Genomic DNA, 17485 nt, shown 5'->3' with positions numbered 1-17485 from the left:
GTCTTGGGCCCTTATTGGATGATTAACACAACATCTGAGGCAATCTTTATGCATATATTCCGCTCATATAAAGTGATGTGTGATTGTAGAAAACTCTGACGTCAATACTTTCGCGCCAAGCGCGAAAATTTTTTGGTTAAAGAATGAAAATTGTTCATTATATTGTTACTTGCATTTTGCAAATACGTTTTCATTATCAGATTTACCGGCAAAGCTGATAGAAGTGGTGTCATCGAACATTCAGGGCTAGTACACTTGAACTATGTTCATAACACACGGCAAGACTATTTAGAGCAGTGGTTCTCAACCGGTGATCCGCAAAGCCTTTTCAAGGGATCCACGAAAACTCCAAATTTGAAAAATGTTTGATAACCTAATAATAATAAACTATTTTTGGTTTGATGATGAAGCACTTTCGCTTCATAACTGCTGAAAGTTCAGGACTCATATAAACAGAGAATGGCCGTCTGAGATGAAATATTCCACCGCGCAAAGTCATTTTAATTGCCAATAGCCTACTTATACGAACACATTGCTGTTTAGGATTGTTTAGCTGGGGTTTTGGAAATAATTGTATGCAGAGATCCATTTTCTCCTATGAAATACACCGACCGCTATTCCAGAATAACTTCACGATGAGCTGCTAGATAGAAATGACTATAGGCTGAACTCTGGAGGATATATTGATCCATGTATGTTGCCATCATAGCCAAATGTGTCGTCGGACGCGTTACGCGTTATTATTACATTCGCCACCACCTATCTCTGTGGAAATGGATTCTCGGCACTCGTTCATATCAAATCGACGACGTGGATTTTCAAGACATAGCCCTGTATTTCAAGAAATGCAGCTACAGAATTCGCTTTAAAATATACTAAAAAGTCGATGTTATTTTCAAGAAAGGTCATTTCGCTGTTGTTTATCACTAGCCTACAGATAATAATTGCACAAGACAGATGAAGGTTGCATGATAATAGAGGCAAATTTGAAATAAGAACTGGGGGTCCGCCGGGGTACGTGACGGTGCAAAGAGGGTCCGCGACGACAAAAAGGTTGAGAACCACTGATTTAGAGTTTGTATAGGGTGGACGCTTGGCGGGACAGTTGTCATTTATTGTTGTTACTTCATGACTTGCGGAGAAAGCTGTCACCACTCAAGAGATCGCTCATACACAAGGTCGTAGCCAGAATTACATTTTTTTATTGCGGGGGGGGGGGGATTTTTATGAGTTTAGGGAAGCTCTCCCTTGGGAACACCTCGCAGAACCGTACATCCTGCCATGGACAATTTGATCACTACCATATATTCAGACGATTCTTAGACGCACGCACACACATACCCTATGGAAGTTTCCAGTTGCTTCCAGTTGAAAAGCAGTGTGCATTTCGGACCTAGTCGCGCGGAGCGTACATGTTTTTGAATAAATGAAAGTATTTGATCAATAATATTGGTGCGTGTATATGAGCAAGTGGATTCCATTCTTAATAATTACTTCGTTGAAGCACGGTTATTTAGTGACCTCTGGTAAAGATTGATGCTAGTTTAGAGATTGGAATTGCTGGTATATATACCAGACCAAATTACAAAACTCCTTTGATCAGACTCGTGCGATTTCAAATTAGCACTTTTTAAAGGGAGGTGGCGATATTTTCCTGTGCCAGTCGCATTCATGTCGGAGAAGTCAGATTGCAGGGACAGGATCATTAGGCGCCAGCCATTTAAGTACCCGAAATTCTATATCGAATACATGCGTCGGTTTTATGGCCGTCAATCATTTTGGGAGCGCACTTTGCGGAGTCGCATGTAATAACCTACTTTATATGTCTTCGTGTGTCCCGTAACAGGAATTGTCGGAGCTAACAGTCCCCAATCCCCATACTGAACTGACAACCCTAAACTCAATCAACCCAACGACCTTGAGTTACTCTCGTGTATCTACTGGTACTGTTGTATTCTCATAATTAAGAATGCAGCTAAAATCAATTGTGGGTATTTGCGGAAGATTTTTTTTCGGGACACCGATAATAAAATCAAGACAGTTATGATCATGGACACTAAATCGCGCGAAGCGCGTAGAAATTTTTTAGGTTGCATTCATCTGCCCTAAAATAATGTCATATTTATTGATTTTACGAAAAATTTTCCAAAAATTTGGGGGGGGGGGCGATCGCCCCTTTCGCCCCTCGCTGGCTACGCCAGTGATTGGGTATATTTGGTAAAAAGTGGATTCCTGCTGGTAAGGTCGCGACATGCGCTCATTTCTGCAGTTACATCTGAACAAATAGCACCTTTTCTAGATTATATTGGACTGTATGGCTTGGTATTAACAAGCGCAGTAACGGTAGTAAAACATCACGTCACTGTTTTAATGCTGTATCATGTGTACAATGTGCATTGTACAAATGGCATGGAGTAAATTGCGTTCTCGTGCGGATATGACGTCATCGACAGACGACACGAAGTAATTATTACGTTACAGGACTTTGCATACCCCCACAAAATGATGGTTCCTTGCGACGGCTACAACCGAACCATAGTTGCCGGAGCCGGAGCCGGAGCTGGACCAGGAGCAGTGGTAGCAATGAGCTCCGGAGCTGGAGCAAGAGCTAATTCATCATAGAAGAGCGCTCCGGAGCCGGAGCTGGAGCAGTTTAAAATTTACGATTGCTCCAAAGCCCTGGTTAAATCACACCTACTTGATTTGACACCATATTTATGCTCGTATCTGAAACTTTGTCTGTCCTTTTGGTGTTTAAATTGCGAGCTGTGAGAGGAGCTTTTCACAGCTCAAACTGATAAAGTCGTAATTACGTTCTACCATGAATGATGATCGGCTATCAGCTATATCAGTGCTCTTCAACCGGGGTTTTCGTACACCCTAGTCGGGTGTACCAGAATCTGCAAAGGGTGTACCACTCGGATGGGGTGTACAGGGGTGTACCAGCAGATCCGAATTAAAACGAGCCGATTGCTAGCTATCACAAAGGCAGGTTTATGCGTCAGTACAGGTTGACGCACAGGTTAGTGAGCAATATGGTACGATGTTATCTCAAGTGTAATCTCGCAACCGATTCTTTGTCGGCAAAAGGACCGACTATATTCTCTCCGTGTATTTCATTAGTGTTGCGTCTCTGGCTATATATTATAGCCAATTTGTATTGCAGTAATTGCATTTTTGCTTAACGCTCTCGTTTTGTGATTTTTCTCGTTGTTGTTGTTATACCATTCTTACGTCACACTACCTATTTCATCTTTATATTGCGAATTGCAATCTCCGCATTATACTGACGGCCACTACCGACGAGGGTCAGTTGAAAAGCTTACAGTGAATAAATTGCGAATATGAATGTGTTGTTCGTTGCAATATTCAAATTCTGCACCACAAGGAACCTATTTAAGTGTAATACCATAGTGTCCTATATGGTGTCGACCCAGGCAAATCTCACGCCTCAGTGAAATTGTATTGCGTCACAATTTCAATTTGGCTACAGGCAATTTGACGGTCATTTTTGACCGGCTTGCCGAGCATTAAATTTGGTGAAACAGGTATCAATCGAAAGCTGACTCTGCACTGATTACGAAAATATAAATTTTATTCCGCTCGTGGCCCTGGAACTCCCACAATCAGCCTCGAATTTTTCATTGTTATGAAGATTGGCATCGGGACGCAATTGGGGGGTTTGGGGTGCGGCAGTTACGGTGCTGCATACCTGGCTGCCCATCCTATAAGTCGCTACTGAAGAGATTCGGCGTCCTAAACATAGAAGATATGCGGAAACTAGAAATCGCCAAGTTTATATAGCGGGTTCACTGCGGTCGTTGCCCCGAATATTTCAATGACTTCTTTACCTCTGAATCAAAAGCGCACAAGTACAACACACGCGCGTCCACGTCGTCCAAATATCATATGATCGACCGAAAAGATCATCGCTCTATCAAATATGCCGGACCTGATGTGTGGAACAGTATCCCGCCGGCCATCCGGCAGTCGACGAGCATGTCCACATTCAAGTCGAAATACAAGCAATTACTACTAAATAAATACAGTCCATCCTCAAGATTACCGGACCACGACTGACCTATCGATCTCGCTTCCCATGACATGCCGCCCTATTTCTTGTCACTTCCTTTTTCTATACTATCTATCTTACTTTCATTCAGTGTGCATGCCTCCTCTTTACATCGCCTAGGCCAAGGTGGGTGTCTGATTCCATAGACAACTCCTAGTCGCTTCGACATCTTCCTTTCTTTTCATTGTATCGCATTTTTTGTGGTGTATTGAACTGATAAAATTGCTAATAAACCAATGATGATGATGATGATGATGCCCTGCTATATAGTAGATAGATCTATCACGCATGATCGATTGCCGCACGGTTTGCAGAGAAGCAGTGCGCTGGCGACTCGCTGAGTGCAACCTTGTACGTGACTGACTTGAGTGCATCTGCATCTGCATCTGCGTATTTCTCTGCTCGGTTCGTGAGCTACGACAGGTGATTGGAAATCGCATTAGAGACAGACACTTGTTGCAATGGAGAGGTAAGCGAATCCTATGTCTTTACTTATCGTGAAATTAAAGATATTGTTGCTTTACAATCGTCGTTTTACAAACATTACATTGTATTTCTGGTTGTCTGGTACTTGATAAATCGGCGAATTACTTACGTTACGCCGGGCCTATGTAATTCGGCACTTCGTTATTGAACCAAAGACCATTCTGTTCAGGTTTTAACTGATAGGGATAAATGTGATTGCGATGTTACTTCGATTGATATGTCTGAGTCGACTGTGAATGTGCAGGATATTCGAAAATAATTTGAAATCTTTACTAGTGAGCTTGATTGAGTGGATGGGAAAAGTTACCACCTGCACTTCTGGCAGCCCTAGTCTAGTCGCATCTGTTCCTTTCTTCACTTCAGTGCCACAAAGACAGTGACAATCGCTGCGGCAAAGCAGTTTGTTTCGAGATGCATCACTGCTGCCGGAGCCTTGCCTGCACATTCAGACCAGATGGCAGAGACGCTGATCATGGCAGATCACAGAGGACATTACAGCCACGGGATGAACAGACTAGGTATGGTACCCTGGACTAAATATTTTCTGTTAAGAAAATTTGTTTTGTTGATTGCTGCACACCTTGAATAGCAATCTAGTACTTGTGAAACATACTTATGTTTGAAGGGCATGGTATGGTATGGAATGGAATGGGAATCTTCCATACTACTTACCCGCCCAATCGTTCCATACCATACTTGACCATTTTCCATACCATAGCAACATTCTTCCATACCATATTTGATAATATTTCCATACTTTCGCAACTTGACCAACATCCCAAGTGATATTCTATTTTTGATGTGAGGAAATGTTCCGGCGTTTATATTATAATTGTTTTGGATGAGATTATCCGTTTAAACAGCCCCGATGCATCAACGATATCCCCAGTTTCTTTATATCATATGTCGTCAGCAATGTAGAAACATATAATATAGGCCTATACACACGGGATTATCAAGAAATCGCAACAGAATCTCATGACATGTAAATCTAGTGTGGTAACGTACTGCTAGCAGTAACCTCATATACAGAATTACATAAAAAAATGTATTGTCAAATTATAAGATAGGTTCCCAACCTTTATATACTTTAAACTGCTTCTCCAATAAAATTTGGTAAGACTTGCTATTGGTGAACGTTAACACCCCCAGAATGGAACAGCACGCTATTTAATTAATGATCAGTGAACTGATAACCGTACAATGCAATGTGACGCCTCCGTAAAATGGATATATGAGGTAAGCCCACAGAGAAATAGGAAGGGTTTGAAATTTTTCCAAATGTACAAAGGTAGCATCAATTTACATGTGTAAATGCCGAATATATTGCATGGGTCAGAGCGACTTCCTGGTGTTAATAAACTTATGCGTATGGTAGAAGCCGCCATGACCTACACTGTCGCACGCCACTATAACTCGAGCAGTAAGAAATATGTTATTCATTAGTAACGAGTACGGCTATGCTATCAATTAGCGATTCCACGATCTCCCGTGAATACATGTTGCTATACATATACATATGAACTTTTATTTTAACGAATCAGGTGATTTCAATCACACCTACCACCTCATTTTGCACACGAATAAATAACAACCTATGAGGGAGATCGCGTGCCGCTGTCCAATCGATTCTCGCTAATTGGAGGCACTGATAATACGAATTGCTGAATTGCAAATGAGAAAATAAATATTAGAGAATAGATATTATTGTCTTCAAATATATGTCGACCGGGATGGGTGAGTCACAATATGAGATATGAACATAGACAGTGAGCGATTTTCGGTGGTATGCAATCAATTGGACAAATCAAAAGTAAGATTATTGTCATGGTTCTGGCAAAACTGTCAAAGTATGGAAAAAGTATGGAAGTATGGAAAACACGTCCCATACCATACTTGGGAAATTTCCATACCATATCATACTTGCACTTTTCCATATTCCATACCGAAATTTCGTTCCATGCCATGCCATACTTCCATACCATGCCAACTTGTTACTTGATCTGACCTGACTGTGTCATTTGGAAGGTATACAGATCTAGTTTTATTCATTTTCAAGCTTATGGCAAACAGGAAAGAAAGAAGAACCAATCTCATTTTCAAATTGCACATAGAGTGCAGCTTGGTAAATTCCTATTTTTCTAATTGGTGACAGTGCTGGCTATTGACATGGACTAATTTATAAACCGAGCTATGTTTCAGAGATGTATGTCAACGATTTGAAGCAAAGCATAGCCGATGGCCACATTAAGCCTGCAATTTTAAAAGAATCCGCCGCTACCGCTCATGTTGACGGTCGCAATGGTCTGGGTCCTGTAGTCGGTAAATTTTGCATGGACCTTGCTATCAAGGTATTGTCTGTGTCCTTGCTATTAGGATATTTTCATTCAGTTGGTCTGTATGGAGAAGACGTAACATAAGTTTGTCTTGTTGACTTCAGAAAGCCAAAGAAAGTGGAGTTGGATGGGTCGTTGCCAAAGGATCCAATCACTATGGGATCGCTGGCTACTATGCATTACAGGCCTCCAGTCAAGGCTTAGTGGTAAGTTCTCAACTGTTTCTGAAACCAATTGTCAAAATTTTTCATAGTAGAAGATACATGATGTTAGTGCTGCTGCTGAAATTGTCCTCTGAATCACAACTAGGTCACCGCTGGAGCCATCGCCATCAATTTAAACGTTCATGTATTTTACAAAGGATTCCATGTCTGTTATCACCAAGATTGAAACTATTTAACCCCAGACAGAATGTACATTGGTATGTCTTCTGTGGACCTATTAATTTAATCTGTATGCTCGAGCTCGCTATACTCTTCATCAAATATGGAGATGTGATGAGACTAGTTCTTGGATATCTGCTTGCTAAAATAAGGAAGTTGATTTATCAATTTGTTTTATACAGACGGAAAATGATATATTCCTTACAGAATGAGGTTGTTTAGTAGGGCTTACTTGAATTTGGATATATACAGTGACACAGGTTTGTTTCAACGGTATACTAAATACTCTTGGTGTTTGCGACACATACTCTCTAAGGTAGGAAATTTTATATGACGTTTTGCTTATGACGGGCCCCACCTAAAAATAATTTGTGCTTGGTGTCTAGAAGACGTCTGTCAAACCTGTTTTTGTGAATATCAAGTAGGATTTTGTACAACAAAGTATTAAGACTTATCATGGCATTAAGGCAAAAGGTATGCTCTGAATCACCAGATTATAACTAGATCTGCCTTCTGGCAATTGTAAAGCGACGGTAGTGTGAAGCAATGTCACAGTCCAAAGGCTTTTATGAAGGATTAATTCTTGCAGACGATAATTTCATGTTAAGCAATCAATCCTGTATTTTTTAGCAACTCGTTGAACTACCTTTTGGGAAGGAAGTATTATCTGAAAGAATTTTTCCTGTTGATTTGATTAAGCACCGTTTCACTTGTATTCAAATTTTGTTCATCTCAGGGCATGAGCGTTACCAACACGTCTCCCCTTGTCTTGCCGACTCGTTCTAAAGAGTGTACGCTTGGAACTAATCCGATTTCGTTCTCTGCGCCTGCGAAAAATAATGACAGCTTCGTACTTGATATGGCGACAACTACCGTTGCTTTGGGAAAGATAGAACTAAACAAGAGGTCAGTCATGCACTGCACGCTCACCATAGTGACTGCTTCATCCTTACACGAATATTGCCTTGGTTAATTCCCTTCGTTTGATTGGTTTGTAATACTCGCAAATTTATGATTGCAGTGATGTGCTGTGGTTTGTTAGTAATGTACCTTTCCTTGACTCTTATTTTCAAGCCAATCAAATTACAGCTTAATCTATGCACTTTGTTGGAGCACTAGGTCATCATATTTTAATTTTTGAATAAAGATTCATCACTAGAACTATTGTCATTGAAAGCTTACGCCAGCGTACATTGAAACATTGGTAGTATGGAGTTATAGGTAAAAGTTTGATGTGGTATCTATCTACCGGTAATCCTGGCCCACGTGGAAAATAACTTAAGTTCATACCTAGTTTGTAGACTTAGTTTGTGAAATGAATCTCACCATTAGATTTCTAGTGTTATACTTGAAATTAGACTAAAGTCGATGCAATTCAAGACTTACCATTGAATTCTCAATTTCCTATCTTGAAATTACAATCCATCTATTTGCCACTTCAACTAACCGATGAGGATAAATTTTATTACTGCTACAGACAACCTTAACACTACTCGGCTTTAAAAAAATTAAATGGGAGTCTGGTCTGTACAAAATGTTACAGTCATGGTTAAATGGTTAGTAACAGCACTTCCTGAATTTCTATAATTATTGATTTGTAAGGCCCACAGTTTTGAAGCAAAGTCTATTGCTCAAAAAGCAGTGTATCGTAATGGTAATGGTGATGGTGCCAAATGTGGACAATGTTTCGCTAGTTTTTACGTTTCAACCTCGACAGATATTCCGAGATTTGAGATTTCACTCATCGATGCAGAGTGGTATAACAAAGATTGTGATATCTCGGCACCAGATATAGTTTGTAGGGTGTGATCGCAAAATTTTCTTCAGGGGATGTCGTTTACCGACACTTCTCCTGCGGTATTCACCCCTCGTTCTGCGGAGCTCGCGATTGGTACGAATCCTATCGGATTCGCTGCTCCGGCCGTAGGTGCCGATTCCTTTGTTCTCGATATGGCGACCAGTACCGTCTCTATCGGCAAAGTTCGGATCAATGAAAGGTTGACTTCTGGTGCTAACCGGGAAGATGCTTAACAATAGCGCGTACCTGCATCTTCCGACATTGCCGGACTCCGGCGATTTTTTACTAAATCAAGTCCCGGCTGTTTGTGGTGAACCCGCCTAGATATGAACTTGTATTGATAAAGCCTATCTCACTAGGTATGATCTAGCCTGGTCTTGTATGAATCGTGCAGAAATTGTATAAAAATAATTTACGAAAGATAACATCTGATGATGCCGACTGGTATATCTCTGAAATGCGCATTTCTCATGGTGAAATTTGCTGTAATTAACAAATATCGTTGCTTGGTGGCAGATGTTTCTCTTTTTTCATCTTTAACGCCGCCAGCTCATATCATATTGCCATTGTCATCTGATGAACTACAATGCGAGCTATGCGGTATGTCACCTCTGAGTAGCCGACTCTGCTAATTTCCTATTTCTTCCTGTTGTTGCGGTGAACCTTGTACCGGCATAGGGACTAGCAAGTGCTGATTTGTGGCTCTCAATTGATGATTTGAATCGCGCTGCTGTTTGAAATAGCAGATCAGTAGAAGTAACTGTCGCGTATGTATTTGGTTCGATAATGATCACAGCAACCAGCTGCACGGTTTCACTTCAAATTGCGTTGACGTCTTGTTAGCGATGTTTATCCAGCTACAAATCTTTCGTAAGGATTAGTTGGGTAACAGATTCTGGTAGTTTTTCTAATGACAAATATTTTTGTTCAATTTTCATGTTTTCATTCAACTGTGATTTAGAATTCCCAAACTCTATTTCAATGTCCTATTGAATTGCTTTTGTGAAGCCAAAATCTTTATCCCAAATTGCATCACAAAAACTCGTCTATCTCATGTTCGTTCAAATTCGTTGACGTGCCATGATTTATCAGTAGTTGGGAATTGGATCTAAAAATCAAAATCCTGACATGGTACACGTAACCGCTCTATCGAACCCCAACAGCAGTATTCCGCATTTTGAACAAGAAACTCCTCTTTGAATAATATATGCCGATGATGCTGCACGCATCTGCGCAATTGACCTTACGATCATCAAGTAGAGTAGATTTCACATAATATTTCAACTGGTGTCATCAGACTCATCTTCTTCCCATCATTCATCATCTTTCAATCTACTGATGTGGTGTCACAACAACAGTGAATAGGCCTATATGAGACGTTACGCCATCTGATCATCGTCCGGTTATGCCAGCATTATGGAATTCATGCTTGATGCCTTGTCCTGCCACGCTTTATTTATTCTGAGATCATTCCGGAAGGTGAGATGATCTCAATAACATTCAGGGTTTCTCTTTCACCAATTCAAGTCGCATAGTACGGGTAAATCGGTCTTCGTTCTATGGACTTGGTACGAACCCAATTGCATGTGCTGCCCCTGGTGTTGATGGTGATACATTTGTACTGGACATGGCAACAAGTGCCGTCTCTTTTGGGAAAGCTGAAGTTAATGCAAGGTTCGAACCTGCCGTCGCTTTCTATGGTCATGATCATGGCACGGTTAATTAATTTCTATCGAAAATGCTACATAGCTGCTAGGCAAATACACACTTGGCTGCTGCATCTGAGCAATTAAAATATTGGCACCGTAATGAACTGTACTTTACTGGAATGAAATGGTGGCATGGGTTGTATTTTTCATCTCATTGACATTCTATGTAATTCATTGTTTAGTGTGTGCTCACTGCTCATCGCATGTTTTATGGGTAGTTGTTATTTTGGAATTCTTTTCAACTCCCTAATTAATATTAGCGTATGAAGTTTTCAGAGGTTGTTAGTAACAAAGTACTTTTACTTATTATGAGTACTCAATTAGGTTTTGCCTACTACCGTACTTCCTCACAAGGTTGTGTCTTGGACTTCTTCAACTTTTTCTTGATAAAACCACTTACTTTCTACTCGTTGAAGTTTGCAAAGTAGAAAGCATGTTTCGAATTATATTATGGTCACCACTCACCGAAATAGAATCTGTATGACGGTAACGTTAACTGGATGAATTTTTGTAAATTGCACCTAATTTGTAGTGTCATTAGTCGGGCGATTTTTTTGACCTAAAAACAGAAGATTTTGACCTGAAAAATCAAAATTTTAAATTAATTTGACCTCACCTATGCAAATTGGGTATTAAAATTGTGCTACTTATCTTCATTTCTGTTTGGAACTGTCTGTCCTTGTCCTTGTTAGAACTGTCCGAAGTATTTGGTCTGAAAAAACGTTTTTGACTTGAAAACTGACAAATTTTTACGCGAAAAAACTTTATTTTATCGAAATCTGTCCCTATGAAGAATTCCGGTATTCGCGTATTATGGTAGAAATAATTAAAGTTTGTTGTATTACAACGAAAGATACTTTCCTACATTCTCGGGTAGAAAGTGTCTGTCCTTACTTAGTAGCTTGCCAAGAATGGAGGAAGAACGTTCAGCAGCCGTAGTAGTTGTTGACCGGCAACACTGAAGTTGTACGTACACTGCTGGTGACACACCTTGTTGCTTCATTCTGACAATGCTGTCTACATCACAATTTTTCATCATGCGCTTCTTGATATAAGAACCATGCAATGCCCAAGCAGTCTTTCTTCAGTTAGGATATTGCGGTACGTTGACCATTAACACCGCGTCAATCTATTTGGTTTCATTTGACCATTTATGATTCACACTGAGCAGACACTGGGCCGTCTACAACGGTACGCCTATAAAGTAGGCTACAAGCTGTAAAATATCAAATGATAAGTTCACCGACAGTGCAAAATCTGCGGTACAAATAAAATGCACGAGTCAAAAAACTTCAGACTTTGTAAACAATTTCGACAATTTTTCGACCTAACGCTTCAATTCTGACAAAATTTTTACATTTCCAAAAAAATCGCCCTAGTCATTAGTGATTCTGCATATGTCACAAAGATAACCCTACGATTTCTAAAGTAACCACCCCCCGATCAACTGCTAAAAGTATTCGACCCATTGACGAAATCTGCATTTTGCAATTACTTCGGTGCACCTGCAGTTTCGGTATGTCTTGAAAATTGCTACTTCTACTTCCAATTCACTAGAATTTTTCTGTGTTCCTTCTGTTGCTACTTCTACGGGATTAGCCACTACCTGCCACATCCTCAGCCGGGCACGGAGGCCTGGTCAGAAGTGATCAGTTTCGTTCCATAATTAGTCATAGCTACATGTCAGATATGCGACTCATTCCAAATTATACTTTATCATGCGAACAAAATCATTTTAGAAAAGGAATTCCCATTCCTGACGGTTGGGGTGCCGACAAGGAAGGCAAGGTGACGAACGACCCACAAGCTGTCCTGGACGGTGGTGGTATGTTGCCTCTGGGCGGTTCCGAGGAGACTTCGGGGTACAAAGGTGATTGGTTGAGTGGCTTTTTGTTGCGCGTGGAAATAGTGTTAATTGTTTTTATCAGGTTACGGGTTAGCTATGATGGTCGAGGTTCTCTGCGGGATTTTGGGAGGCAGCAATTACAGCATGAACATTCGAAAATGGGGCACGACCGGAGAAACTGCTGATTTGGTGAGGCTCTGTAACGTTTTTTCTGATCGTGTCTTGTATGTGGGTAGGCAAGAGGAGGCCAAGATGAGACACTTTTCTGATAATTCAAGGCCACTCAAAGAGTAATGGCTTCTGAGGATTAATTTTGGTACCAATGGAAAGCCTGCGATCTCTACTTTCCATGACAGTGGCTTGAGTTATATTGAACAACATACTGATGGATTTCTTGGCCCTCAAAAATCCTTGCTCAAATGTCTCAACTTACCCCCAGGTGAGGGTAAGATGAGACACACTGTGTTTAAGATGAGACACCAAGCAATTCTTGCTCATTACACCACCAATTCATCCCAAATGATGAATCAACCAGCAACATCGTGAATAAAATATAATAATCATGAAATTAGTCATTTTTGAAAAGAATTTGTACATCATATACACATATAAATGACATCGAAAACCAATTAACCATGGGATCCAGCAACAATGAGAGTTTCGGTATTATTTTGTCTGGTAATATCGCATCTGGTAAACTACTAGATAAATAATACATTTTGTGTGCCTTCAACAGTAAATTTTTAATCTTCCGAGGCCTTCAATAGAAAAGCCCTCTGATACCCATGTCTCATCTTACCCCCATGATTTTGTCTCATCTTACCCCCACACCTAAATTAACATATAAATTCGAATAAAAACATTTCTGTCCGTTACTTTTCAGAGGTAAGCGCATGATTACACTGCTAATATTGCACTCAACCAGCTCCAGTATTCTTGTTCTATAATATCAAGTACTATGATAGGTATGCCCTTACAAACATGAATTCACATAACTGACATAGGCTATGAAAATATATTTTTTGGCATTTTTCTGCCCAATCTCAAATCTGTTTGCCTTGTTAATATGGTAGGGCTATGGAATGATATTATGGGAACAACATAGTTGAAGGAATCTGTCCATCAGAAAATTTTTCTGTGAAAAAATTGCATGTCTCATCTTGCCCCGTGTCTCATCTTGGCCTCCTCTCCCCTATGTCGTCCCGACCCAAGTTTCCACTGTGGATTTGTATCGCTCACTCAAAGCTGCTGTATGCGGAGGAATTCAAAGTGGTTTGCGTTGCTACTCGAGTAAAGAAGTAGATATAATGCTGCAAGTTTCTGCCCAAATACAAGTATGAATGGGAATTTCAAATACATGTCAAAATTACATCAAGTAAATGTAGAAAATGAAGATGTGAGAAATACTCAAGTAAGCATAGAAGTGGAAATAGTCTAAAGACTTGTGTAGTGCTATTTTGACAACCTCTACCGGCAGACTAAGCATGTTTCTGGAGAGCCCAATGTTCACCCGGGCGCAATACCGCTCGGTCTGCTAGCTTTCAGCGTCCACACTCTAATGCACGTTGCGTAGTGAATTGTAATGGAGTTAAAATGTCCCATCCATCTTTCAGGGCCAATGCTTCATCGCGGTCAATCCCGCCATGTTTGGCGACGGCTTCGAAGACAGGATGCAAGATCTCATGGACAGTCATCGCAATCTGGCTCCCGCTGACCCGGAGAAGCCGGTGCTTGTGGCTGGAGACCCGGCCAGAATTCACATGAAGAAATGCGAAGAGCTCGGCGGAATTCCGTATCCCGCTCGCGTAATTGAGTATATGGTAAGTTATTTAAAACAGCCATGCTCCCTGCTCACCAAATATGGCTCTTGTCGTGATGTGGTAGATGCATGTGATGATATGAATAGCCAATGTACATTTAAATGACCACTACGGATTTGGATTTTTCTGTAATTCCTTTAACTCCGATCCGATTCTTTCCATTCCGAAACACACTCGAGTTTTTAATGAATAAATTATAATCATCTTCTTTTACTTTTATCTTCTGTGTTATGATGGATGAAACATGATTTCAATGGGCGTCTTCGACATTCGTTTTCTATTTAAACAGTATATAACAGATCAATTTTGATATGTCAAGTGGGTTACCACGCTTATTGGGGTCGGCAAATTGTATGCAACACAGTTTGCGTATGACCAATTGTCACAATAGAAAATGACAAAACCCAAATCTAAGACACCTATGATTAACCCGTCATGTCTGTATGTGCGTCTTTGGAACTTAAATCAACAGAACAATTTCCACAGAGAGAAGTCAGTTGTCGATGTAGTTACTCGCACAAGTAAACTGTCTGCCTACTGCAAATCGGTAAAATGTTTCCACTACGTTACACAAAATAAAATTGCAAAACCTGATCTTGACAATTTTTTTGGCTGTCCGCGAAATGATCCGCGAGCGGAAGCACACGGCAAAATGGAATTCCCTGCAAATATTTTTTTCAAACATGTAGGCTATTCCGTAATAATGTACATTGCTAATTTCCTAGCAGCATTTTCCAATTGGGGTTACCATACATGATGATTTTTCTTCTGGTTGTGATCCCTGGCTAGATCCTGGAAGGATGCTGTTTCAGTATCATGCGATATTTTGACAGTATGTTGACATGAGGTATTGATCACGGGCAGTAGGCCTACTTACAAGGTGTAAGGACCTTTAATGGTGAAGTGTTTGAAGAAGCTCATGTTAGAACTTCCCGAGTAAGACAGCTCAACGCAGTACTCTATTGTGTAAAACTGCATTGTGTAAAACTGCATTTACTGAATCTATATGTACTTCTGCATAAAAACGAAGCCGAATGATCATAAATGTGATGCTCTTTTGTCTATACTTTTGTGTTATGTTGTTCTGATCTTAACTGTTGCTTGAAGATATGCCTTTGTTATCTGGATGGCGCTATTGTGCTCACACATGGTCAACGGTCATTTTATCCACTTTCGAGCATGTAAGTGGCAACAGTAATTTTGACTGTGTTCTTTTGTTTTAGAACGGGGTGGGGAAGAGTCTGGAGGTGCCGCCGATGTAGTGTACCGTCGACGATATCCCTGTTTCATACTTCGAAAAATTCTCACCATGGTTTTTTCGCTGTGAATGATCAGCAATTTTGTGCAACTTTACAGATAATTATGCCATTAAATGGTGTGCCGCTATGAAAACGAAACCAAATACACTAATTTAATCTCCCATTTGCTCATCATGGGTATGATGGCAATAAAATATCATGTAGCAATGGATATTGGCGTCTACTTATTGCTTGAATGCTATATGAAGGCAGGCAGCACCGTTAACTGACCTTCCGTAGATATTACCAAACTCGATGCCATGAGACGAAGTTCATTTGAGTTGACCTTGAAAGAACGAGGTATTCCTACTCTTAGTCTACTGGAGTTGACGCGACAGATACGATTGCACCTCTGCTGATTTGATTCCAGGGCAGTTGCTGACATGTCGTATCGGTTCCCACGTTTCCGGTAGAACAGCTAAAGCGAACGGAAGCTTGTGAATTTGGGCTTCACGTACACCACTGATTTAGTACAGTCAGGGCCGTAACAGCACTTCGTCAGCCCCCCCCCAAAAAAACGTTGGTCTCTGGCCCCCCATATGATAATAAACCCAACTTCGCCCCCCGCCAGACCCCCCTCACGTTGTACACTCTTTATCGCTACTTGTCATCTGCGTTCGGGGGCGTTAGCTTAGTCAGCTTTTCTAGCCTGCACGCGCAATGAGCAAAATTTTTTTATAATTCATGATTGAATCGGTCAATATGATCGGGAATTGCATACATATTGCTATCAATTTTTATTCTCTCTCCGATCATGTAATCAGATTTACAGGTAGAGCTGAGTGAGGGGGGTTTGAAAAGGTAGGACCCCTCAATACTAATTAAACATCTTTGGACGTATACCCGTTGGCAGGATCGTAACAGCACTTCTTCAGGTCCTCCAAAAAAACTTGGGTCTTGGGCTCTCATAGGGTGATAAACCTATACCTCCAATCACGCTGTTCGCTTTCGCCACGTAAATAGTTGAACTGTGTAGTGGGCCAGCGCGAAGATTGTCGATAATTCACGATAAAATCGGTAAATAAGATCAGGAATTGCATATATATTGCTATCAATTTCTTGTCCTCTCTGCTCACGTAATCAGATTTACCGGTAGAGCTAAGTGAGGTGTTATGGAAACTGTAGGGCCCGTAGGTATGACTCCGTAACATGATGTTATTTCGTGACCTCCAGTCAAATATCAAAAGTATAGAATCGCCCAAACGTAGGCTACTAAACTAAAAGACGCAGACGATTTCAAATTGGTATTTCTTCACTGGCATATAATTTTTTCAGATTGCCAAGACAGGAACACCTATATGTATTTTGTAGCCTATATATAACGAAGTTTTCGGTCAGCATAAGGGCAGTTTTTTTCGGTCAAGGTTTTCTCGCTGTCGATCGTTCTGACACACTTCTTGGAGTCGTATGTTACATGACCTAAAACTTTATATGTCTTGGTGCATCGTGGCCCGGTACCGGACTAACGCCGATATGCCCATTTCTATAAATCGTGCGTATTTTTTCTTGGGGGAAGATTACCCCAAAATCAAGATACTTGCCAACTTGAAATCGCGCATGGCGCGAAAAATTTTTGAAAAAGTTCCATAAATTTTCCAAAAAGACTCTGTAATTTATGTTAATTCACGAAATAATTTCGGGCCCCCTTCGAGCTCGCCCCCCCTATTGGGGGGTTTGGGGTGCGGCAGTTACGGCCCTGAGTACAGTTGATCAAGACTTCTAGTAATACACGCACAA

General features: G+C 40.7%; 1 protein-coding gene across 3 annotated transcripts; it reads left to right on the top strand.

Moving 5' to 3' along the window:
* The first annotated feature begins 4378 nt into the window (after positions 1 to 4378).
* On the top strand, positions 4379 to 15920 carry LOC145445545 (putative oxidoreductase YjmC). Of its 3 annotated transcripts, none has more exons than XM_080323729.1 (9): positions 4379 to 4541; positions 4922 to 5076; positions 6761 to 6909; positions 6999 to 7100; positions 10580 to 10749; positions 12524 to 12654; positions 12713 to 12819; positions 14244 to 14450; positions 15674 to 15920. In XM_080323729.1, the coding sequence occupies exons 1-9, from the start codon at positions 4534 to 4536 to the stop codon at positions 15710 to 15712; spliced, it is 1068 nt and encodes a 355-aa protein (XP_080179855.1). In that variant the 5' UTR covers positions 4379 to 4533; the 3' UTR covers positions 15713 to 15920. The 3 variants fall into 3 exon arrangements, with proteins under 3 accessions (XP_080179855.1, XP_080179857.1, XP_080179854.1); XM_080323731.1 differs by lacking the exon at positions 10580 to 10749 and adding an exon at positions 9105 to 9274; XM_080323728.1 differs by lacking the exon at positions 10580 to 10749 and adding an exon at positions 8014 to 8183.
* Positions 15921 to 17485: the final 1565 nt, after the last annotated feature.

The sequence above is a fragment of the Botryllus schlosseri genome, chromosome 8 (genome assembly GCF_051294905.1).
Source record: "Botryllus schlosseri isolate E-star chromosome 8, Bs_hap1, whole genome shotgun sequence".
Lineage (NCBI taxonomy): Eukaryota > Metazoa > Chordata > Ascidiacea > Stolidobranchia > Styelidae > Botryllus > Botryllus schlosseri.
This window is presented reverse-complemented; position numbering and strand designations above follow the sequence as displayed.